The sequence below is a fragment of the Vespula vulgaris genome, chromosome 5, assembly GCF_905475345.1.
Source record: "Vespula vulgaris chromosome 5, iyVesVulg1.1, whole genome shotgun sequence".
In the NCBI taxonomy this organism is placed as follows: Eukaryota; Metazoa; Arthropoda; class Insecta; order Hymenoptera; family Vespidae; genus Vespula; species Vespula vulgaris.
In genome coordinates, this window is record NC_066590.1 from 5937044 (window position 1) to 5964047 (window position 27004).

Sequence of the window (27004 nt, forward strand, 5' to 3'; positions counted from 1 at the left end):
AAGAGAGACGGGTATGTTCTTTGTACCTATTTCTGTACTGACTCCCTGAAATTATGAAATATCTAGGGAATTTTAATATAGCTCCGATTCTGAATTAAAAACGGTTCGATTAATGCCGGATCTTTGTAGGGGGATTTGTTCTTGCGATTAAACTAATTTATTTGCGGTAATTACAGAATGAATTTTATTGATAGTGTGTATGTCTATATATATATGTAGTCGATCATGCTTCCTACTTTATACGTCTGTTACGTCTGTTTCCAGATATGTATATAGAACGTACAAAGTAGCAAGAGCAGCTCTATGCTCTCCCCTAAGATTGACGAATCCGCAGGTGCAAACCACAAATGGCGCATACCGGTAATGGCTGCTCTCCGGTTGGTGCAATTAATCACGACTAAGCGTTTCTTGAAGAGAAACGGAACTAAGGCGTACCCTCGAGAGAGAAGGCAAGACGAATTTCCTGATCATCGATACAATGGAATGGCGTATTTTACTCTCGGTGATCGTTACTACTTCTTATATTTTTCATCGAAAAATCGATATGTTGCTCTATCTACTTCGTTTTACTTAATTAAAACTAATTAATAATTTCCAACGAATTTTATCCGTCGAGGATCCGATGGATAACAATAGATCCGATAGAAACTCGTACAAAAAAAAATCTACAAATTATAATAACTCTGAATTAATTCGGTGAACAGCGGATACATAAATTTCGAATTTCGCAGACTGTAATTTAATTCAGTATAATTGCAAACTCTCTCTTTCTCTTTCTCTCTTTATCTCTCATTGTAAGCACTTAATCGGATGGATCGTTTCGTAAATCACTAATGAATATACTCGATGAGTCATGCTATTTTTAGCGAAAAACTGCAATTTTTAATAATAAATAAAATATAACACGTACCGTACCGTGACGGAAAAAGAATGTTAATTAACAGAGATCCGGTGTAGTTCATAATGCGACAACAAGTTCGCTTTTCCGCGGACTCTCTCTCTAACGTTGCGAAAACTTCCGGCGTACGGTCACAATTTCCGTTACACCTATACGATCTCTTTCTCCAGTTACTGATAAATAAATTATAATACAGAATGGAATTATGAGATTTAAACGAAACGAGACAGCTATTTCGAAACTCCTCGTTGGTATTTTTTTTATGTATAATGCGTACGAGTAATGCATAGATATACATATATTAACTAATTTTTAGAATTTCAGGAAAATATTGAACAATGTTTCGATGTAGACAAAAGGAGTATAACGAAGAAATGCCCAAGTAAAATTCCACGCTTTTCCATCGTATCGTCCGCTTGCGTGATAGAGAAACGCGCAACCGACGAGGTCGCAGGAAACTATGTGAGAAATTTCAGCCGCAACACTTCGACGAGTTCGGCCAAGAGCGTCGGCGCCATTCGATGGACTCGAGTAATTCCTCTATTGAACCGCTTCGTCTCGTTGTACAAGAATTTGCGGATTAACGTTTTATGAGATAATTTTTATAAGAGAGACGTTAAGATGAGAGAATCGTATAACTAACGATTAAAAATGTATTATTTATCTATCCGTGTTCTATCACATTTTTCGATCTAACCCATGCAATACAACTTTGATCTTTATCAAAATATGTTGGTTTCTATCGTCGAGTTGCAATTTTCCAAAATTTCAACGAATAACGCAAGCGAACAGGAACCGTACACGCTCGAAAAGGCTTCCGTATTGCGTTACGAGAAGGTCCGTTGACACGTTTGTTAGCAGGAGAGCGAACATTGCGCTCGTATTCCTAGAAAACAAAGCTCACATCGAGCGCGAGAGTTGCGCGTATTGTATGAGACGTGGCAAATGGAAACGCGTTGCATGCTGCCCGAGTAAAGCGAGTGAGCGAGTAAATGCCAACGATTTCGAATCCGACGAGTTTTCTTTTATAGTCGACAAAAAAAAAAAAAAAGAGAGAAAAAGAGAGGAAAAAAAGAAAAAAAATGAAAGAAAATGGTTGAACATTTCAATGCAATATTTAATTTGAAGATTAAAACGTGAAACATTGTTTTCCACTTTTTGTTACTCGTAATAAATACGTACGGGGTAATGTAAATAAATACGTGCAATTATACGAAATTAATATTTAAGTTATTATTGCTATGATATAATTATGCTTTTGTCTTTCTCTCTCTTTCTCTCTCTCTCTCTCTTTTACTCTCTCTCATCACATTTTCTCTGATATCATAATTGAGTCAGACAGTAGATTCATAGGAAATTCGATTAATCGAGAATATCAACGCTACAACGAAAAAGCGAAACGAAATGAATTTATGCATACGCTCGCAATAAAATTATCAGGAGAATGTTGAAAAGCGAAGACAATACAACGTGAAAAGAAGCTGAAAGGAAAATTAAAAAGTACAAGGACATGATATATACACAATACATACATAGACACACACTTAGAGAAAGAGAGAACCTATAACGAAATATGTACTAAAAATATTTATACTTATATTAGAAAATTTGAAAGCAATCGATAGAGCAAGTCTTAAGATATCGTGTTAACCATTTGTGAAATAAACTTTTTTCTAGTTTTCCGGTGTAAATAGCCCAGTGTGCAACGGTTCATGTGCACGGATTATCGGAAAAACGAAAGGAAACGAAACGAAACGAAACGAAACGTAACGAAACGAGACAAACGAGACGAAACGAAATGAAACGAAACGAGACGGAACGAGTGATACTCGTTTTTGTAGTTGATTTTCACGTCGACGGAAACAGGCCCTTCCGCTCTATCAACTTCGTTTCGAATTTGTCAACTACGTATAAGCATGCGCTTGTTTCGTTCTTGGTCATTTATATCTATATCAAGGTATATCATGCGTGTTCGACCACGAAAAAAGTAGAAATATTGATAACTCATTATGTTATCGCTTCGCTTCGAAAAAGGAAATATTGCGAGGTCCGTATTGAACTAATGACATTTTTAACAGTCGATCAACCGTACATTATGGCAATTCCGTTTCTCTACTCGTACACCATTTGAAAGAATACCGAACGACTTTAACAGAACGCATCGCCGATATAAAATTGAGAATTTCATGATAAACGAAGAAAGAATGGCAAGGGAAATCTACAAAGAAAGTGGAACGTCTTGACGATATTGCGGCATTTTCCACGTCCGGTTGTGTCATTCGAGTGTTACCTTCTATGTCCTATCTTATCCCATTCTCTCAAGAAGTCTCATCGCGCGTGAAAATTCTCTGAACGCTGTGCTGGCATATGCATTGTACGTTAGAGGGAAATTCACGCGACGACAAAGCGTCCCCGACTCATTTTCAAGAGTCCTCCATCAACGGAACTACCTTGGACCACCAAGTGGAAACTATGCGATGTGTGTCTTCTTCTCCCAGAATCGCGATTCTTCGTTTCCGCTTTCGAAACTGAGCGACGTTGACAGAGTACAAATGTGAGTGCTCGAGACATTAGGATAACGAGACAGAGATAGAAAGAGAAATAGGGAAAGAGGGAGGGATAAAGAGAGAGAAGAGAGAGAAAGAGAGAAACGGAAAACGAAAACGGATGGGAAATTAAGAATACAACGAGACCGAGATCTTAAGACCGATCAAACTTACAAAAGTTTCTTCCTTTCTTTTTTCGAATCTATATATAGAAAATATCGATTTTCGATCGAGCTAAGAGTATTCCTTGTAACGCGTTGGATATACGAGGAAACATCCACTTATAGGTAGATTCGGTAACATTAAGCTCCCACGGAAGGTTTATACCGATTTAAAGGGGCTCAGTCTGGGATTAGGAACGTACATGCACCGTCTACAACTCGTTGAATTTTCCTGGCGCGGTGTTGAACCGCACGCGGTATAAAGATCGCGAGAATAGATAAAATGAAAAAAAAAGAAAAGAAAAAAGAAGAAGAAGAAGAAGAAGAAAAAAAGGAAAGAAAGAAAGAAAAACGTATAAAAGAGAAATAAAATGATGAAAAAAGAAAAAGGAAAAGAAACAAAAAAGAGAAAGAGAAAGAGGAAAGGAAAGAAAGCAAAACTAGATATTATTCCTTGAGTTTGTGTTCCTGTACTTTCTACCGGCTTTTCAGGAAAACTCTTTTCGCTATTTCAGCGATAAAAATGTCCGTACGGAAAGTAACAGCCGCGAGAGAGAGCATTAAAAGTACATTCAAGTGACTCCTCGAACTCGTTCGAAATTCTCGAGGAAAGGAGTACGTATCTTAAAACTACCCGAGAAAAGACGAGCGATGTTATCGATCTCGATGTTCCATGATCGATTCGTAAATTTTCGTATATATATACATTTATTTATATAGAGTGGATCATCTCTTTCCATCTCTCGATTTTACGAGCTCATATAATTCTCCCTCTCTATCTCTCTTATCTGCACACAACACGTACACACACACATACATACAGAGAGAGGTATACACATGGATGCACATAAAGAAGGGACAGAGGACAGCCACAAAATGCATCTCTCGTCTACGGTAAAGAGCGTGACTCTTGAAACTATTTACCGAAGAGAATCCTTTGAAAGCGACCAATGCATTGACCTTACGAAGAAGAATCGACAATGGCTATGCTTTCGAACATATTCAAGGGATGTTTCAACGTTCGCGTGATCGATGGACTACGGCATCAAAGCCTGCATACTCCAACATTTTTCACATATATGTGTGTATAAGTCTCTACGTGTACAATACAATCGGTAGTAGCATATACGCTTAGCAATCGTCGATAAACCGACGCTTGTTGATTCCGTAGAACTTCAAATTTGCGGCTCTCGAGGGATGCTGTAGGTAGATAGAAGAGAAAAAGAGAGAAAGAGGATGAATGAGCAATGGTAGTTCATTCTTGAATTATGTGATACAATTAAGGAGAAGATAATTCGAAAATTTGAACCAAACCTAAGGGATACGGTTCTAAGTGAGAATACACGAAGGGGGTAGACGCAAGACTGTAGGGAGGGAGGGAGGTAGGGGTCAAAGACAGTAACATAGAATGAACGAGATTACTAAAGGATGGTAGAATAGGGTGGCTCTGGGTGAGGAACTGTAATCCAGTTTATCAGAGCGAAGTGCATAAGATTATGCTAAACCCAAGACTAAGCTCCGTCGGATAAACGATATTGCACGTTATGTCAGCTTTTCCTACCTTCCACTCCCTATCCCTACTCCCCTATCCCTTTTTCCAGCCCACTCTTCTTCCCAACCCGTTCTTTCTTCTTCCGTCTGTATAACCAACGTTTTTGTAGAAGCGAACGAAAGAAGAAATTTTACGAGTAATCGCGGTCTCCCACGGGCATCATCTCACCATCGATGTATCTAATGATTTTCCATTATTTAATATCCGATTTATTTCTTTCTCTCTCTCTCTCTCTCTCTCTCTCTCTCTCTCTCTTTCTCTTTCTCGAAGAAATAGGAAAGCAGCGTTTAATTTGACGGGGTTATCTATATCATGAGTCGTTGCGATGAAATAATTACATCGAACGTCGTAAAGAGACTTTAGACGAAACCATGAAATGGTCTTTTATATCGTCTAAACACTTACAAGCGAGAAATTTACGGTACTATAATTTGAACGATCTAACTCAAAGAAGGGACTTATTTTTTCGCGAGAGAAAATATAAAAGGAAAGAAGAGAGAGATCTAAATCGAAGATCATTATTTTCTCGTTCATTTTGACAAGCTGTTTAACCGTTTGAATATCAGGTAGAGCGATCGCGCTGTTCACATTTCATGTCTGTCACAAGTGCCAGAACATCGGACCGCGTTGTGCAATTGACGGGTGAGCTCGGAACTATCGATCGCAAGATTTCGGCAAGACTACGCTAAAATTTTTTTATCGATGATACTTGACACTTTCAACCGACTAAATTTTCCATGCCACGAGCCTTCGCTAATCGCTAATCACCTTCGTCTAATGTCTTTTCGAAAATGAAGCAAGAAAGAGATTTTGTAGAAGTAAGATAAAGAAAGAAAAAAAGAGATATAAAAAAAAGAAAAAAGAAAAGGAGAAGAGTAATTGGCTTACTTTTTGTTAATCCTTTCATCGAGAATAGCTCTCGCACTAGTTAAAACGAAGTACGCCGAGTTATTTCATTATTGCGCATCGCAATAGCATAGCTGTCGCGCCGCGGCAAATTTTAATTACTTTTTGGATAAGAGGCACCAACTCTCAAAACTGTAACGCCAAGAACAAGAGCTCTCGTCAAGGACCACCGGAGAAACTTTCCTCAAAGCGTTACTTGTTGAACTGGAGAGGCAATAAGACTTCGTTATGAAGTTCCCTGGAATATTTCCGTCTCATTGTTAGCAAAGATAAGTTCTGAAATAGGCTAAGGACCGCGAAAAGAAGGAAAAAGGGAAGGAGAAAAGTTATGACGGGATGTCATAGGATTATCGAGCGACTTCTCTCTCTCTCTCTCTCTCTCTCTCTTTGAACGCAAGATACACTTCCTAGATTTAACTAAATTTTATCGAAACTTCTGAGCGTCTCGATAATACCTTCTAACAACCTCAAAATTCCAACCTGAGTACTATACTTTCATACTACTTGACATCTACCTCTCGAGAGAGAATACTCGAACGCATCTTCAGAATACCACGTACCGAGTTTCTACCGACAAATTTCATATTCTACGATGAAACAATCTCATTGAAAGAAATTAAAATGATCGTCGAACGATATTTATAGAGTTATAAGAAAGGAAGAAAAAAAAAGAAAGGATGAAAAAGAAAAAAGAAACTTCGATATACCTCTGCACATGGATAAATTTAAAATAAATAATAAATACACATAAAGAATTTATGAAAAACGAGAAACGAATCGATGCAACGTTATTATCCCTTTTTCCAATCTCAAAATACTCGAGTTTCAACGTCGAATACGAAAGAAAGCAAACGAGTCTCCATGGAATTGTCGTCTGGAAGACATCGATATGCAAAGTTTCGAGTTCCGAAGTACTACTCGATTCAAATGTTTCACGGTCTTCGAAGTCTCGTGCGATTCATAAATCGGTAATGCGAATTTGAACGCGAGTAGAATGCTTTCTCTTTCTTTCTCCTTTCTCTCTGTCGCTCTCTAGACTTTCTTTACTCGATTTTCGCTGTTGGAATGACGTGTGTATGGAGGTTGGATCTTTAAACGGATATAAGCTAGAAACTGGCAAACGTGCCTTGGTGAAGATCAAGTAGTTGGCTCGTGTCGAGCTGCGATCATCGAAGGTGGAGAGTTAAGCGAGAGAGAAAGAGGGGTTGGGAGAGAAAGAGGGAGAGAGAGATAGTTGAACGCAAAACGCGGCCGATCTCCAGTGCTTTCACACGCCCTATTTTCCGGCTGAAGCTCTGGCTCACGTACGTTTACTCTGTACCGCGAATATAGATCGCCGAGTGGAATCGAATGGTCGGCCGTCTCGATGGAAATCGAAATTTATGGTCGCACTGTCTATCCCTCTTCGGCTCTCACTGTTCACAGAATTCAAGGATGCGCATATCGAACCACAAAAATCCTATCGAAGAGCGTCTCGAATGCGAGAGCTTTTTCTCCTTTTTTTTTCCCCCACGATTCGAAACAATACAAAGAGAATAGTGATACTGTTAAACATTACATATTCACATGGAGAATTTTCGCATCAAAGACGAGTGACGATCGTATAAATGCTAACCGGTTTAATACGTTTCTCCATCATTCGCGATTCCTATTATTCTGGTATTCGAACTCGTAATCGCAGAAACTAAGAGCATCAATTACGGACAGATTCGTACGCTCGCCTATTCGTAAATGTATTTACATATATATATTAATATATATGTAAATACATATATATATTTATATATATATATATATATATATATATATATATATATATATATATATGTACGAAATATATGTGATACGAAATCGTTGAAAATTCACGACGATTATTCGAACGTGGATAGGATTATAAAACACGACAAGAGAAACGATCTGTGTTCGGAGACGACGAATGGATAAGAATTTTTTTATTAATTTAATAATCTCATACTCGATTTTTTCTTGTCCATTCCAAGAAAAAGAGATACTTATCAAAAGAATAATATACCTATGTAGTATCTTCGTGCACGTTTGCGACGATTATGCGCCTAAGCGAGCACGTAATTAGTTCGTCGGTAGAGTACCGGAAGGAAGCTCGAAGGAAGATCATTAGCCGCACTTAATGCGCCGAAACAACTACTTTCGGAAGTGCCATTAATTTCGGGAAGCGCACGATCTTCTTCGGTGCGCTCTCCCTCTCTCTCTCTTTCACGCGTATCAACGGGCGCGAACAAGAATGCCAGGATTGTATATTATGGGACACGAAACGAACGTTTCGAAATGCGCAATGAAAACGAGAAAGAGAGAGAGAGAGAGAGAGGAAACGACAATACGAGGTATAGATTCTACTCGCTGTAACGCACAGCAAAGATTTCATTACAGATATGAGAAAATGAGACTGACATTGCAACACAATGGCAATAACAGTGGCCAATCTATCCATCTCTCTCTCTTTTCTTCTTTTAAGTACTTACTTTAAGTAGAAATTCGAGCATGTAAAAGCTCACCTATTTTACTTCCGTTAATGTCCGTTCGAAAAAGAAAGCGTCGACTTAAACGATGGCCATTGATAAACCCAGGTTTAAATCCCAATGGAATTAAATTAGAATTATTTCTAAGTTAATTTTTCGAACGAACTGTGTGATTACAACGACACGAATTTTAGTTTCTTTTTATCAAACGAGTAAATAAATACGTATGCCTCTATCACTTTATCTCTGTTATTATAATACGTAATAGTCGTCGATCATTCTTATAAGCTATCTTTGGGACATTACGTTGGTAATACGCCCCTAAAATGAAATACGCGATCGAACTTCCATAATTCGAAATATCTGGAACGTCAAGGTAAAGTTTTGTTATCGAAAGAGTTTTCCGAGTTAGACAGCCGTGGAAAAAAGTAGTATGTAACATTTACGTAACATATAAAATGTATTTTACATATCGTTTCCAAAGTTTCGAGACACATAAAGAAAAAAGAGGAAGGAAAAAAAACAGTAAAAGAAAGGAAAAGAAAAGAAGAGAAAAGAGGAGGAAAGAAAAGAATAGAAAAAAATTTCGAATTTTTCTTCGTCCTATGAAAAAGTTCGAGCACAGAAATACGTTATAACTACTTGTCAAAAAATTGTCACGACTGTAAGTTCGATCGAACTATACTTGTATCGTATAATACTTACTGCGATCTTTCTTCTAAAAAAAAAGCCATTATAACACAGAGAGACAGAGAGAAAGAGCGAAAGAGAGAGAGAAAAATGTATACAATTTGTCACGCGATATTCTCCATTCCGTATATTTTTACACAAGAGCAGGTACGTTGTAACATCGTTTCAAGAGACGCAATCATACTGGCACGTTGAACTATCGATCTATCCGCGTACCGATCAACGATAATTCATGTTAAAAAAGCATTTTATTAAGGCCGAGCAAGTTTAAAACACTCCGTGTTCGTGTGATACGTTAAACAGCAAAGTAGGTTAATGTAAAAAGTAGGTAATTGGGTATCGATAAACGAATAATTATCCGACGCGACTTAAATTCAAACAATGTCGCGTCGATCTTTATTGCGTTTAGACATACACCTGCAAAAAGTTCTGGATCAATTTTGAACTCTCTCTTTCTCATTTTTCTTTATAATCGACAACGCGCATCAAGTGGTTACGCGTACGGTAACAACGGTAAGAACGTATATAAAAGGTAACCAGCTCGTTAACTTTCTCAAGTAAAGAAGCACGCTTTCACGCGCGAGATTCGTTCCGATGCGAGTCACGTTAGTTTATGCGATTATGTTTGCTCTTCCTAACGGACGTCGAACTCTAAAACACGGTTAAAACACGTAACATAGCCGATGCGATGACCGATTCGATCTAGAAGAAACGATCGATGGGATTCCTATTCTTTTCCTGATCAATAGAAAATGAAATCTTCGATTATGAAACGAATGATGTATACCGATGTAGATAGTATCCATGTAAGTACTTGTCCTAGGTTAAATGACCGATATGAATTTCGTGGAATCGTTTAAACGGCTTCTTGCATTTAAATGAACTTTCTTCTTAGAAGGAATAAAACGAAGTTACGTGACGAGTTATATGTTCCGCGTAACATAGTCTAATGTTAATCATCCTTTTCCATGTAATAATACTTGATCGAATAACTTCGATTTCGATTTTCTCTTTTCCCAATATATATTCTCGAACGTACCTAACTATGAAATAAAAGTTTGATGGATGTTACGATGGACGTAGTAGTGGTGATCGATGCTCCAAGAGAATTGCCAATTTTAATCAACGATCTAGCTAACGAAACGGCGTTCGCTCGACGTCAGTGAACATCGTTGGTTCGACTAACTCCGATGGCTGCTTCTGACACAAATTCGAATGCTTTATAAGCCGTGCGCGTTGTATGTCTATTCGACACGCCCAAATACACGTGTTGGATGTGCAAATGTGCACGCTTCCACGTACGACGCCCGATGCGTATATACAAACGTGCGACGTTCCATGTTCAGCCAAGCGTAGAACGAGAGTTAAGCTTCGTTAAAGACTACCCTCTCTCGATCGATAAAAAATATTGATTCTCGTAGGACATGTTGACTAGAGTTACTCTTTTTGAACGTGTCTGTGTGTCTATATTATATATATATATAAAATATTATAGAAATAAAGAGTTATATGGTTCGATGAAAGCTCGTTAATGTTCCTACTCTTTCTTTCTCACGTCACATCAAATTACACGCGTCTTTTAATCTGAAATTCCACCAAGAGACAATAACCGACCTGAATGGCTATTAAATGACATTTTATCTTTTTCTTTTTTTTTTCTTTCTCGTCCGAGGGAGAGATTACAGAGAGTTCGTATAAAATCGTTAACGAGTCGCATTAGTCGCTCCGGTGACCCTAAATATTATACGTTTAAATAAAACGGAAGGTAGTACCAATCACGAACGATTTAAGCTACTTTAACGTTGCACTTTTTCTCGTTATTTCAACCTCTAACAAATTAAATCACCGTAAAAATGGAAGTAATCGTAAGAAAGGTACACGAAATTAATGTGAAATCTCGGGTAGTCTTGAGCAAGAAAGGGCAAAAAGAAAAACAAAGAAAAACAAAGAAGAAAAGATAAAGATAAAGACAATTTGAAAGAAGTTCAATACGCGTTATTGAAAAGCCGATATTGTTACTATCATCGATCAATTCTTTCGGGAACAGCTTGCCATTTAATCCTTTGTTCCAAGAAAATCTCTAAAGGCGACGACTATCACTTCGTTAAAACGAACCGTTCAATTTTGTGATAGCTTGAGGTTCTCGGGAATATTGCGATGAAATTCGCCGTCTCTATCTTTTCCTCGTTTTCGGAAAAGAATTTCTTTTTTCTTTCTTTTTTTTTCTTTTCTCTCTCTCCTTTTTTTTTAAAGAAAGCTGATGAAAAACGCTGTGGTCAGTTCCTCTCGTCGATACGAGGAAAATTGGGACGAGCGATTGAATCGGGAACGTGCCGGGGTAAAACTCAATCTACCCTTCGGTGGAAACTCGAAAAGGAGGACGAAGTCTCTCCTCCGTTGAGGAACTTCGACGACGTCGAACGTCATCGTTAGGATAGTTGGCGAAAACAAACGTAGTAGTAAGAAGAGAGAAGTTCGATATATCATCGTCTCGACGGAACTTTCGATTTCGCTGAGGTACGGGAAACTCGAAAGCTATCGAGGATCGTTATACCTACCATGTTTAATCCCCTTCCTCGAGAGAGAGCTTACACGAATAAACCACCTTGAAAGGGATATAACGAAGGCGGCGAAGAAAACATACGACGTAGAGAGACGACGACGTAGCGAACGAATAGGGGAATTCCTACGAGAATTCCGTTTTAAAATGTAAGCGGCCTTACTTTTCCGACGTTCGCGAAATAATCCAACCTTTCTATCTTTCAGCACGGTTTTAAAGGAGAAACTACGATATCTCTGAACGAACGAAAAGGATAAAAAAAAAGCAAAAGAAAAAGAGCGTCGTATTCTTTTTTTTACATTATTTCGACGACGTTACAAATTGGAAAATGTAAGCATTAAGTGTAATAATATTAATAATAAAGTTAATAAAAATCTTTTAGATCGTTTCGATTCGATATTATATAATTCAAACTTTTAATATTACCCGACGTTATTCACGAGTCCATTATTATTACGAGCCGATTAATATTACGTACCGATAATAATACGTTCGTGTTAAAGAGAATACGCGATAAACAGTTTGCTTTTCCATTTTATTGCTAAACACGTACTAATCCGAAATCAAACTTAGTACGAAAGAGTAGCGATAAAGCGAATAAATAGCGATCGAGCAATTCCGATTGAGAAAATCGAATTCTCTAATAACGAGTAAACGATATAATGAAAAAAGTAGGTAAGCATGCATCGTTTCTAACGTCGATTGGAACGTCGATCTATCTCCTATAAGGACCATTAAGGATAACCCCAAATTTATGTTATAATCAGGGTAATCCGACACACTCCATTAACCGAGCTCTCGTATTAATTGCTTTATCCGGATGTAAACGCGAAGTGGTAACGGAAGACCACTCCTGCGAGAACACGATAAACACTTGGAAAGCAGCACCAGGAGCAGCAACAGTAACAGCAGCAACAGTAACAGCAGCAACGGCAGCAGCAACAGCAACGACAGCAGCAGTCTGGCTTACGATAATGATATTTTATCGAGCGAACACGGTGATTATCGATTCCACGTATGCTCTTCGACTCTATCTCACCGCTAACAAATATCTATCTCATCGCATCGGTTCGTTCGCGGCTACGTAAGTAGAAATTCCACGGAGAAATCTGGGACAAATTTATCGTACATCGAAATCGCGTGACGTTCTACCATAATAAAGGAAATATTTGAATGACTGACTCACTGACTGACTGACTAACTGCCTAGCTGGTTGGCTGACCGATTGGTCGGCTAGATTCTGTCTCATCGAGTTTCCGATCGAGATGCGCGTGTAATCGTTTGGACAGCTCACCACTATAAACCACAGTTTCAACGTTTGTCGCGTTCGATAGTTCTATTAACTCGTTACATCTACCATTTCATATAACACGCAGATGATCGGGAATCATACGTGAATAACCGGACGATTCGGCAATTTTCCTATTAACTATTTCAAAGACATGGAATAAACGAAAAAGTCTAAACTAATAAAATACATGTTCGAGTATTGATGGAACGATCGTAAGATGGAAACTCGTACGAATTTTCTATGTTCTCGTAACGACGATCTGACAGCGCATGACTGATCCACGTGTAAGAACGAGAACGAAACCTACTCGGAGTTTCGCGTGGGATAAGTAAAAGAAAATAAAAAAATAAACAACAAAAAGGAAAATGTACTAAATCGACTTATTTCCGTGGTAGAAAAAGACGAAATTGAGAAAATAAAGGAACAGTCCTACACCATACCAGAAACAAAAATAGTAAAAGAAGTGCCGTCGATTTTGTAGTTCGAAACACGAAAGGAGAGACTGTACCACCACGTTTTACGACCAATCTTCTGAAACAATAAAATCAGGAAGAAGCGAGAGAGGTAGAAAGAGAAAGAGACAGAGGGCCATAGAGAAATCGTCTTACGTTCTTCCATAGATAATTCAACGAGTCTTTGGATGGCTAGACGAGGAGCATGAGTTTCTCTTGTTTCTCTTTCTTTTCTATTTCATTCTTTCTCGCTTTTTTGAAAAACTATCGAGAAACGGTGCGAAATAAAATTTTCGTTGGAATGCCGCAGAGATAGTAATTCTCCGACGAACGAGCTACGCCGTTTGAAAACGATTCGACTCCGACGCCCCTTTCCTTCTCTCTCGATCTCATTTCCTATGCGAGCCAGTGGGTTCTCCTAGAAATTGATATGCGGAGAATGAAAGAGAGAGAGAGAGAGAGAGAGAAGAATAAAGAGGGAGAAAGAGGAAGAGAGAGCACCTTTTAACCGTGTGCCATTCCCTCTCTTCCTACCCTCTTCATACTACTTCTCCACAGTCATCGAATCGTAATTCTCGACACGATGGAATCGACACGCTCTCGAATAATTTATGTACATATACATATAGAGACAAGAAGATATCTCTCGAAGCTAATAGTATACGTAGACGTTTAAAGAGCAACGATTACGATAAAACTGCTCGTAAAGACGAACGATCACCGCTCGATATCAGTGAGAAACATAGTCGTATTTCTGTTTTACTGGTTCGCGATTATTGGTAATCGATGATGGCCGTCTTTTAATTCGTTGGATTCTGCGCAGAAAACAAATCCAAAGAGAACTTGCCGTTAAAAAGGAGAGAAAAATGGGGGGAAAAAAAAGACAAATAATAAAAAAAATAAACGTTATTATGATCGAACAACGAACGATAAACCTTGAAGGAATAACGCTCGAAAGAGCGTTATGGTTTTTTTTATACCGTGCAAATCCTCGAGCACGTGACTAAGTCCCACATCTTGCTGGAATACGGAATTGCAGTCAAAAATTATGTCGTACCTGAAACAAAAAGAATAATTTTTCTTTTTAATCTACTTACTCGAACGTTCTTCATCGTACTCTTATTACGATTAAATATATCATGAACGTTTCAATAATGAAACAACGATTGAGTTTTTTCTTTTTAACTATAAACTACGTATTCGCGATAAAAAATTTTTTAAAACCCAATATTTTTTTTAAATCGTGAAATATTAATATCCTACTAATCGTAGATCTCTTTTATGTCGAAGAAGTCGGATCCCTCGAAAGAGCAAAATCAGCGGTCAGTTTATTTCGATCTCGAAGGGTCTGTTATAGACAGGAAGGAATACATACATTCAAAATGAGAACGAATTATGACGGATCGTCCAACTTTTTGACGCGAACAAAATTGCTTTTTCCGAATTATGTTTTTAAAAAGAAAATGACGAAAGACATCAGTTTCACTTATAAACTTTCCCAGAGAAGTTTTAAATTATCAACAAAAATACAGTAGTTAATAATATATGCATTAAGCAATCGTTATAGATCAAAATCTTCGAGGATCGTGTTCTATCATTTGTAGCATGTTTGATATTAGAAACTAAAAATAGTTTTATACTAATTACTACTACTACGTATATGTGTATGTCTGCGCAAATGTGCATGTATTCCCCGTGGAGAACGGAAATAAATCTCACTTAATTTCCTATTGGCTACATTCCAGAAAGTAGCATGAAAGAAATAACGTTTAAAAGTATCGGGAAAAATTATCGGCAACAATGAATCCGCGTTCCTCGACTCTTCTTTTTCCTTTCTTTCTTTATCTTATATATATATATATATATATATATATATATATATATAAAACTTCATAAAAGAAAAAAGAAGAAGTAAAGGAATGAATCGCTCTACCAAGACGCAAAGCAAAAATTTACGATCTTCCTAGTTACAGATTGCCTACGATAATAGTGTGGACTATAAAAAAAACTTTTCGGTAAGCGGAAGCATAATAGCGTAAGATGTGATCTATCAAGGACCGGACGACATCGTCCTATTTCTCTTCTACCAACTCTGCTTCTCTTTCGTAAAGAGTACTATAGAGAAAGAAATGAAATTAACGACAGAGAATAGATAAGACTCTATTACATATCTCCCACCTTCTCTCTCTCTCTTTTTTAAGAGAACCATAAAAGAAGCGTAAATTCTAAAAACCGTCGAATCTTTAATAAGATTCTATCAAGCTATGATAAAAAATGAAACGTTCCCTTCGCAAATATCGAAATTGCGAGAACATCGATGAATCTCGAAAAAAATTTACCGAGACGAAATGATAGAAAACCTTCCTTTACTATCGTAAGAATTTGATATCTGTATGATATATATATACATAGAAACGATTTTTACGATCGATACTAAGGAAAGAAGAAACTACAGTAGAAGAGGCGAATGTAAATCGATGTCGTAGGGAGCATACGCGTCTAAAATTCGATTTACGAATTTATCCTACAAAAATATGCTCGACACCCTTTTACTACGAAGAGGGTGAGTGGGTAGCATGTTGAAGAGGGGTATCGCTATATTTTCTTCTTCTTTCTTTTCTTTTCTTTTCTTTTTTTTTGTTTCCATCTGGCATCTGCAAAATGGATGATCTACTTACGTATATATCGGCTAACTTTATCATGATTTACGCATCACTTTAGGCCACACAGGGTAATCGTATGACGCACGAGCATCAGGCTTTCTCCGCTATTGTCGAGAAACGAAGAGGGTGGGACGCGTAAGGCACGTACACAAACGCGTCCAGAATTTTTTATCGTTTTTCCCTTCTCTTCCTGTATCTTTCTCTCTTCTCTCTGTCTCTCTCTCTCTCTCTCTCTCTCTCTCTCTTTCTTTCTCTATCTCTCGTTTCTTAACTTGCACGCGCGAGAAAACATACTCCCACGAGTTTGAAACCCGTTTATCGCGTTTAGAAGCGAAGAAGAAGAGTCCCGATAGATCGTTTCTCTCAACAACTATATCATGTTCCATTAGGATAACTTTCAACTGTCCACGGCTTGTTTCTCGGCAAGCTGTTGATAAACGTTATGTCGTGATATCGAACTCCATAATAAAATTACGTAAAAGACAGTTACGTGGTTCGCGATGGTCGATTAAACGTGACAGGATTTGCGGTAAGAAAAATACTGTAACGCTCTGACAACCTTGTTACTTTCTTTTACAAAACTCTCTTGGAAAAATTGTCAATCGATCGCGTTTCATATTCCAAGTGACTTTTGAAAGGTCCTTTGTAAAGAGATAGAATAGAAATACTCCGATCGGAAAGACAAATTCGAATCGTGAAGGTACTAACACTTAGAGATAATAAAAAGTCGGTATTTCATATGAATCACGTACTTCGCCCTCGCTTTATTATCGAAATCGATATCTCCGTAAGAGGATAAAAATAAGATCGATTTTTCATCTACTTATCATTGAAAAGTATGAGCAAAAAGAGATAGAAAATAGAAACGATCGAGGGAGAAAAGTAAAAGAGATAAAGGGTGGTAGACGTGAAAAATCGACAAAAATGTGTCTCTGTATATCTTCCCAAGGTAGTATACATAAAGAAGCGCGTTTCATACTGCGAGCATGGCATGATTCGTAGGTCTCTCTCTCTTTCTCTCCCTTTCTCCTTCTCTCTCTCTCTCTCTCCAGCCCTTTGATTTTCCAGCCCGGAGGGTTTGATCGTGAGCCGGCTACAAACAGGATCTGATTAGACGAACGAGTGATCGATCGATCCGAATTCTGAATCAGAAATTCGTGGTTGGTAACGCATTGCTCTTTCTTCTCTCTTTCTCTACATTTTCTATCCTTTTCGCTTAAGTACTCTAACACATGTTCGCATAGAAGAGAAAGAAGAGAGGAATAAAAAAAAACCATCTCTATTGATTCCGACAAATGCGACAAGATAGACGAAGATAGATCAAGAAAAAAAATACTAAAAGGAAAAGAAAAAGAGAAAGAGAAACTAAGAGAGAGAGAGAGAGAGAGAGAGAGAGAGAGAGAGAGAGAGAGAGAGAGAGAGAGAGAGAGAGAGAGAGAGAGAAGCAACATTCTGTTGATAGAGATGAGCACGCACCAACAGAGACACCTCATTAGCCTACATCAGGGTTTAGGGTACCAATTAGCACAGCTGTGAGTCTTCGTTAGACCAGAGACTTGTGTCTACTTCCTCGTTCTGGTCCTTGGAAACGTACCGATCTATAGGACGTGTACCTAAATACGTAGGGGGTACCATGTACACCTACATACACGGATTACACGCAGGCAATGGCCGCCTACTCTCTGTTCTCGAACATTGATAGATCGCAACTTCCAAAGAGAATTTCTACAGCTGCGCGGAAACCGCTTTCGTTGGAAGATAACCGTACGCTATCCGACCGATCGATATGTTAAAATTGAGTCTACGTCGTTATCGACGTTGGATTAGGAAAGAGACACAGAGGTGGAGGGGACTAGTGGTAATGGTGTGGTGATGGTGTAGCCAACGAAGGGTAGCACAAGCCTTTAGGGCTGTTTCAGGATTCGGAGACATATCGATTTTGTCTCCGTGATACCAGACGCGTTTTTGTCGTATCGTTCACGACGCCTCACGAATGCCTACGTAATGTTCAGAATTTTCTTTCGCTCTTACCGTTTTTTTTTTTCTTCTCCTTTTTTTATTGATCTAGTAAAAAATCCGTTTGGTGGTCTCGTAATATCCAAATCTTCAACCACAATGGTCTTTATTAATTACTACTTTAGCGAAAGTATATGCTGTTTGCTAACGCTTGGTCGAGTGAAAGTCGACATTGTTACAATCATTGAGAAATCTAATGCTTACATTTCTTTTTATTTCTCTACCCTATTAGTCTCTTTTATACGAGACAAAATGGAGGAAACGAGACATAATGTCAAACTAGAAGAATAAGATCGAATGTGCCGGCTTTACTTTTTCTTGGACCTTTTGAAAAAAGGAAAAGAAACTCTTTCGATACAAATTGTACCGGTAATGATGCCCTTGCAAATGCAACAAACGTCAATTTTCGAGCATTACTTCGAACTACAATGAACGTTGGCTTTTTTCTCTTCGTGTCACGCGAGTCTTACGTTGTATTTAAGAATTCTAACTAAGTATCGTGCAATCGTGCAAAAAGCTATGGGGCTTTGCAACAATGTGTGTACGAGCACGCAAATGACGCTCGTCACCGGCTCTTTCGTGTCGGAAATAATACGATTGTCGCATGGGGTTTAAAACTATTTCGTAAGGGACGATAATACGTAGAGAAATATGCGAAAGTAAATAAGAGACACGATTGTTATCAAGGGTGTGCATACAAAACGTTAATTAAAATCTACTCGAGATTTCGTGCATTCTCCATCTTTCTCTCTCTCATTTTCTCATTCTCTCGTCCCTCTTTCTCTTCGATTGTTTTGCGTACGATAAAAGAGTACCTATGAAGCTTCTTCAACCACTCATCCGAGAGTACTTAACGAAGAGAAGACCACAGGAGAGAAAGAAAATAAGCAAAAGGGAACGTATCGTTGATTTGAATGAAGGCTTTCGCTTGCGTAATGCGCCTTCGTCATCGTCATTAAAAACGATCCGACAATACAATATGAAGAACATAAGACTCGATAAAAAAAACACCTGCGGTAAAATTCACTTTGAAAGGAAAGAACAGAAACGAGAAAAGAAAAAAAGAAAAAGAATAAAAGGAGAGAAAAGGAAAGAAGAAGAAGAAAAAAAGAAAAAGAAAAAGTAACTTGGCAGGTATAGATCATCATAAGACGAGGCCAACTTTTCTAAACTTTTCGCGTAATTTTCATTCGGCCTCATCGAAAATAAAGTTCTGTTTTTCATGACAGCGGCACATGATAGATACATCAGATGGATAACAACAACGACTCGAGATAGAAAGAGACACGACAGTTTCAACAACGGCAACGATGTCGCCCTGCACGGAAACGTACTATGTCAAAGGCAGCAGAGAGAGAGAGAACGAGAGGGAAAGAAAGGGAGAATAGAGAATAAACCGTAAGAAAATGCGAGGCAAAAGTTGCAACGACGCTCACGCGCACCTCGCGCAAGAATAAAGTTAGCGTACGAAATACTATTTGCACAAGAAGCGGTAAACTCGAAACTCTTGGCCGGAAAGTTTCTCAGGTAACTTCCCGAGTTGTAAAATCAAGCGGCGCGCCGTGTTCCTACCATCTCTTTGCCTTTCTTTTTTTCTTTCTCTCTCTCTCTCTTTTATCTTCTTTAGCTTTTTCTTACTCTTCTCTTTCTTTCTCAGCAAAGAAACGAAGGGATCGCGAGGGACGAATACCGTCGACGAATCGAAGTATCGTAAAGGAAACGCGCTTATCGCCAATTTCATCGTGCAATTTCTTCGAGCACGAAAGCAAAACGTGTCGGTATCGTTCTGTGCCAGCTGTTAGATTACTCCTGCCACTACTATCCCACATTCTACTTTTTATTTAACTCCCACGCCGCGAACCACCCCCTCGATCACCCTCTGCAACCCTTCTTTGTTCTCCAATCGAGAAAGATTCGCCTCCTGTGAACGTTCGATTCGCGATTGATATGGAATTTTGTCAAACACGAATCCTTTTGTTTTAACGAAGGACAACGTATGCGGGCTGTTTCACTGATCGATAAAAGAGTTATCATGCTTCGGTGCTCCGATCATGACGTGAAGAGGGTACATTTTCATTGACTCTAACGATTAATATTAAATTTATGGATATTGATTGTAAATATATATATATTTTTTCTGAAACCTGTCGTACTGACGGGTACATTGAAATGGGAGGTTTATTCATTACGACATTAGTTTGTATCATTATATCAATCAAAGTCTGAACATAAATTTCTAAAAAATAATATTTATGTAGGAAATACGAATGGTATGAAAAAATGCTTCGGTTGTTTTTATTTTTATTTTTATTCTAACTCTCTTTCCTCCGCACATAAAAATATATTCAATTATCGGAAATATAAAACTTCCTCTCCTAAATGATAAAAAAGGTATTTATTTTAAAAATCAATGAAACATCCCGTACGTATTCTAATTTTTCAATTCTTAAATCGATTATAAAATTCAACGAAAGAACGGTAATTAAACATCTTAATTATATCGTTGACATAATCGATCAATTTACCAATCACGTGCGAACGCTAATCGTCAAAGTTAATAGGTACGACCTCGAGCGTGAAGACAATAAACTCGTAGTAATCGACAGGATAAGTTTATTCACCTTTTCGCATCTCGCTCATTAGTATTCCACGGGATTCATGCGAAAGAGAAAAATAAAGATCGGTGCCAAGGAAACCTGTTCGCGGTTGAATACACAAAGTTCAACGTTACGCACGAGAACGCGAGTTGCGTAAGCAGTAAACCAAGTCAGGAATTAAACGAGCATGATATTACGTGTTCACTGATATGATTACTAGTACGAGAAACATCATAGTCACTACCGACATCCGTTTTTGCTCATCTTTTACCGTGGACAAAGAATCTTTGCATTTTTGAGAGATGCATATCTCGAAAATTACGATGGATAACAGAAAGAAAGAATGTTTATTAATGGAATCGAAAGTCAATAAACGATAAGGAGATTAATGTGATTTTATTATTTAGTATATCTATTTCTGACTCGTCGTTGCTTTTTTTTCTTAATATAATCGATACATAAACGTTAATGCCATTTTTACTATATTTGTTACTGACGAAAATATAAATATAATCAATAATAGAAATGCTTTTTCGGTGCAGAATTAGCAGATTAAAAATTTGTACTCGTCATACTTTCCTACAACAGTTTACTTGCAACGAAACTACTTTAATCATTCTCATCAGTGTTCCATTTTCTGAATGAAATTGCGAATGTTTCATTATCAAAATTTCATCCGAAATGCTTTGTAATTATTAACAACATAAATATCCTTTGTACAATCAGTAAGTTCGAAAGCAAAGCGACTTTGTACTCGATTGAATCGAGAACGAGAACACGCACGCGTAGACTATTCCGAAAGGTAAATCATGATGTAAAGGAAAAATTAGATTTCCTCTAGAAAAGCGTTTCCTGGATCTAGGTATTCGCTTTTGGCCAACATTTCCGCCACGTCGGCCGGTTGGACGATTAATAGTTTAATTTAGCCTTCTCCTGACGCGGCGCTACCGACGATTACGCGCAAATATTTGCTGAAAGCAACGGCAGCTCGATAGAAACGCGTCCACCTTCCTCTTCTACGATTTCTCTCTCTCTTTCTCTCTTTCTCTTTACTTCTAGTATGTATTCCTATTCCTCCTGCAGAGAGACGCCTGGATCGAGCTTTTGATAACAGTAAAAGCTTCGATCCGTACGATCGAACGTACGTTATAGGTCGAATTAATGGAAAGCCGCATTGGGACGCAAGGATCACCATTATTTTCGTCCTGCGTTAATCCGAGAAAATCCGTTCTACCGTCCAAATATTCCCTTTACCGTTAACTGCCGAGCCATTTGTTCATAAATATTGATGCTACCAAAATCTCCTGCACCAAATGAGCCATACATCTCTCCTCCTCCATTTTTACCTCCTATACTACCTCCTATACTCTTCTATCACGGTGACATACTTTTTCATTTTTTTTCCTCCAAACGTTTATGCAAAATTTTCTGTGATATCGTAAAACTCTTCATATTGATATTACGATAAGCTGCATTTAATTGACTCCCCTATCTGACTTTTCGATCGGTCAGTCGGAATCGCTAAAACTGCATCGACTCTGATAGCATCGTGCAAATAAATTCACAATTTTTAGTGAAAACACCGTGAAGTTTCCGGTTCTGGTAATGTTCGTTGAAAAACGCGATATTCGAACGATTTAAATGCAAAATCGAAAACCGAGTTTATTCGTGTTGACGAATTTCACAAAATTGCAAAGTCAAAAAAGAAACGATCGTCAAATGTCTTTAATTTCTTTTATCAAATTGTCGCTTTCTCGATCAACTTCTTTTTTTTTTCTTATTATTAAAGATGAAATTACGAGAAAGAAAGAAGGACGAAGAAACTTTCTGAATAAGGATTATTCTCTCACCTTGACGATCGTGTGTGCCGTTTATCGTCGAGAAACCGGATTAAAGTTTCTCCTAAGAATCACTTTTGACGTATACGAGTGAAACGCTATGGTGATCCAGAATGGACATCGATTTGCGCGAAGAATCGTTCATATTGTTATCGCGAAGTGTTAACTACTATATACCGCTCCCGTCTTTCTGCGACATTTTTATGTATATACGTATATGTATACTAGAGATACGTATATGTACATCGACAAGACGAATAATCCTAGATACGAGTGCTCTTCGTGATAGATGAGTCTGTCGTTAATAATAATGGCGTTTGCTTGTCGTTCGTACACTTCGTCGGACGACGCATTAAATCACTCACGTTCGTTCGCGAGCCGTATTTTTTACTTCAAAAAAATTCCGCTCTATTTTCCGTTCCCTTCCTTAATCCAACAAAAATCCTTTTTACCTTTAACGATCGTAGAATCGAAACCTTCCCTATATTCGTCTTATCTTACGTTAGACTGTGACTAGCATTGTCTATTCAAACAAACGCACGTTATTAATCCGAAATGTTTTCCGTGAAAACTATGACAAACGTTGGAAGGACATTGATTCTATTGAGACTGTCTTCTACACTCGGTTCTAAATAAAGATCCGGAGACATTGACAAAGATTAGATTTGTCCTTCTCCCTTGAAAATGGAGAGGGGAAGAACGAATGGTGATTCTTTAGCTTTCAGATGCAGATCTCAACGTAAACGATCGTTGAGCGATAGCTAAAATAAAATTTATTTTAGTAGTTCCCAACCTATCACAATTAATTCCTTTTAATGGTAAGAGAATAACTCGGAGATTCTACAAATAGTAGACGTTAAGAAAAAAAAAAGAACAAAGAGATAATATTTAATACGCGAAGTATACGACCGTACGTTTAAGATCTCTCTCTCTTTCTCTCTTGCAATTTCCAGGCGCAAGGTGGTCCATTAAAGTGGAAAATTTCATCTCTGAATATATCAAGTGCCAACTTAATTGCGCCGTTTTATCATGAAAAAGAGTCGCATTCTTTTCGTTATTCCGAATAAATTCTAACATTTCGTCGGAATTATTTCTCGTCTTTCTCGCGACTTACGTGCTTCGATCAAGATATTTCAATCTTTACTTTTATGAATTTAATTCCACTGCTATATACTAGAATTTATGACTGTGGTTGTACCATTTTCTAGGTTTAATGGTTCAACCATTAAACTTCAAAAAAAAAAAGTAATAAATAAATGTCTAGTGAATAATAGCGAAATCGAGAGAGATCAATTCACATATGGAGAAAGAAAGAAATAGAAATGAATCGATAAAACGACCCTCCATCCGCGAGCATCAATAGTAGTTTTTCAAAACCACCGAAATATTTGTTTAAGTGTTTCAAAACTTTCCCGATCCGAGAGTAAAAAGATTCTTAGTTACACAAAATGCCCCACCAAATCCCACCAAAACTTGCTAAAACTTAAAAGACAGAGAGTTTTAGCTTGAATCGGAAGAATTCTTCAAAGTTTCACCAAGATATTTAAGTGCTTTCAGAAGAATCCGAGTAAAATGATTACACATGGATAGACCAGGATTTTATCGAATTTGTGTGAAAAGAAATTTAATGAATAAAAAGAATAAAATAATTTCAGAAAATTTTTAAGGCTTCTCTTGCTCGCACGATTTAATCGTCATACTGTGTTTTACCGATGATACTTTTAGTATCTTGTCGTTCTTCTATCTTCCTCTCTCTCTCTCTCTCTATCTTTTCTCTATAGCACATACTAATTAGTTCACGAACGCCTTTCACTTTCATATAACTTTCATCCACGACCATTGACACATTTGCTTATATCCATCTTGCATGTTGCCTCTTTTTCACCGACGCGTAACTTACTGTTCCGTGAATGTAACTTCCTCACGCAAGCGTTACGCGTATCAAAGAGTTGCGAATTAATCCGAGAGATGCAAGATGTAATCTTTCTTCGAACTCGAAAGAAAAACCGATAATATATCTTAGCAGTTTGTAAGACGATTCCACAAAAAACAGAACTTTTTTTCAAACAGAAAATGACAAAGAGAGAAAAAAGAGAGAAAGAGAGAGAGAAAGAAAAAGAGAGAGATAAAAAAAATTTCGATAATTCTCCCGTTCGAAACTTTTCCATTTGTTACCGAAGGAACTGCGAATAGGCGTATCCCGATATATCCGCGATAGGAAAACTAGTGCGGTAATTTTTTGTGATCGGTCTCTTATCCCAGATGGATCGTTCATTATCGTAGAGAAGAAGAGTTGAAAGTGGTGTAATAGTGATAGTGGTGGTATTGTTGATAGTAGTGGTATGAGATGATGGTGGTAGTGGTAGTGATGGTGTCTCGACGGTGGCAGCGTAGAAGCGGAATAAAGTTCCGAATATGCATGCCCATGCAATTCGTGCGGTCCCCAGAGGTGCAAAGTTGAACAGGCAAAAAGCAATGGAAAAAAACGATGGTGGAGATGAAGGGAAAGGTAGCTAGAGTAAAAGCAAGCAAAGGGTGGGACTATGGATATTGAGAGAGAGAGAGAGAGAGAGAGAGAGAGAGAGAGAGAGAGAGAAAGAGAGAAAAATAAAGGGAGAAGGAGAGAAAGAGAGAGAGAAAGAAGGGACGTTCCGCGTCGGCCATTCATTTTCATTCGGTGAATGCGTTACAGGAACGCAAAAGTTTTCCAAGCCCCCACAGAGACGATACGTAATCCCTCTGCACTCGCGAAGACGACGAGGAAGAGAAGGAAAGAAGGTTGAGAAGCCAAAACTTCGAACTATTTTCACGACCTACAATTTTCCACGAGGTTAAGGTTATCCCAACGTCATGCGAGATATAGATGTATAAGTCGATCTTCGTTAAAGTTTCGATTTTATGAAGGTTTCGATGAATTTTGATTGTATATAATGTGTGTGTGTGTGTGTGTGTGTGTGTGTGTGTATTATATATGAAATAAAATAAAATAAAAATTAAATTATTTAAATGTAAACTCAGTTACGATTTGCCAAACGCAGATTAATCAACCGGACAATGAAAATTTCGTTAATGTTATTCATAAAATCGCCAAACGGGCTTCAAATAAGTTTGTAAAGCATGTTAATGTATAGAGAGCATACATGTATTCCGATGCGATGCAGCGGCACGTTTAAAATATAATATGCTTACACGTATCATTAAGTATGTAATCCGTATAACGAGATCGCGAAAATTTTCAACCAATTTTCCATCGCGATAACGCACTTTTCTGCAATAATATGTACTATATTTTATTCGTTACCACATTTTATCCTTGAAAAATAATAGCGTGATTTTTATCAATACACGAGATAACAAAAATTATTCTCTTAAAAAATGCGTAAAATGAAAAGCAAAAAGGAACGCGTAATGCGAGCGAATGCTATTAACTTTAATCATCGAACCATCTAATATTCGATAAATTTAATGTACCCTCCTATCGATTGGAAATTATCTATTTTTATGTCGTTATATCAATCGAAATATACGATGAATTTTTTCCATTTTCGCATCAATTAATCGATTCTTATTTTACATTCGCCAACGAATTTTTCATCCGAGTAATACGAATTATAAAAAGAAAATAAAAACGAAGAGAAATGGATAATATGTATGCAAATGAAAGTACAGAGAATTTAATTATTGATCATAAAAAGGGCGAAAAAAAAGGGTCCAATGTCGCAGTCAAGAGCATGGAATATTTTTACAGCCGCGAAAAAGTTCGAAACCGAGCGTACAATTGCCGAAGGGTAACACGGAGAAATCAAATAAGCTCTCACTGTCTGTCGTGTCAACCACGAGTTCCAGCATTCTCCCAACTAAAAAAGAATAAAAAAAATAAAAAAATAAAATAAAATAAAATAAAAAATAACAAAAATGAAAAGAAGAGGTGCGAGCTGTCCACATATCAATCCGAAGCCTCTGAAACGCACAGCTCGTCGAGAAGCTCAAGAATACATACATTTGTAAAGGCATACTCTTGTCTACGCGTACATATAAATAAATATACGTGTGTGTATGTGTATGCACACACACACACATCCATATCTACCACAGCATGTACATCGACTTCCAACATATCGAGTTGTCCCTCACCCTTGTATGGATCCATGCCAAAAGGGTCTTCGTGTATGAAGGGACACAGTATATAGGAAAGTTCACCTCATACAATTTATAGATGGTAGAATATATCAGAGGAAAAGAGAGAGAGAGAGAAAGAGAGAGAATACATAGACGAACCATCAATGGTATAACTGTATGTATCACCAACACTACCGAATAAACGTAATACTGTAACCGC

General features: G+C 37.7%; 1 protein-coding gene across 4 annotated transcripts in view; it reads right to left on the bottom strand.

Moving 5' to 3' along the window:
* LOC127063912 (leishmanolysin-like peptidase) overlaps positions 1 to 27004 on the bottom strand; it is a 238491-nt gene that overhangs the window by 200966 nt on the left and 10521 nt on the right. Inside the window, exon 2 of one of the 4 annotated variants that reach the window (XM_050994221.1) lies at positions 14532 to 14608. The exons of the other annotated variants lie outside the window; for them this stretch is intronic. Within the exon in view, the coding sequence (XP_050850178.1) occupies positions 14532 to 14567 (36 nt within the window). The 5' untranslated portion in view covers positions 14568 to 14608. The remainder of the gene's footprint in view (positions 1 to 14531; positions 14609 to 27004) is intronic. 4 annotated transcript variants of the gene reach the window in all.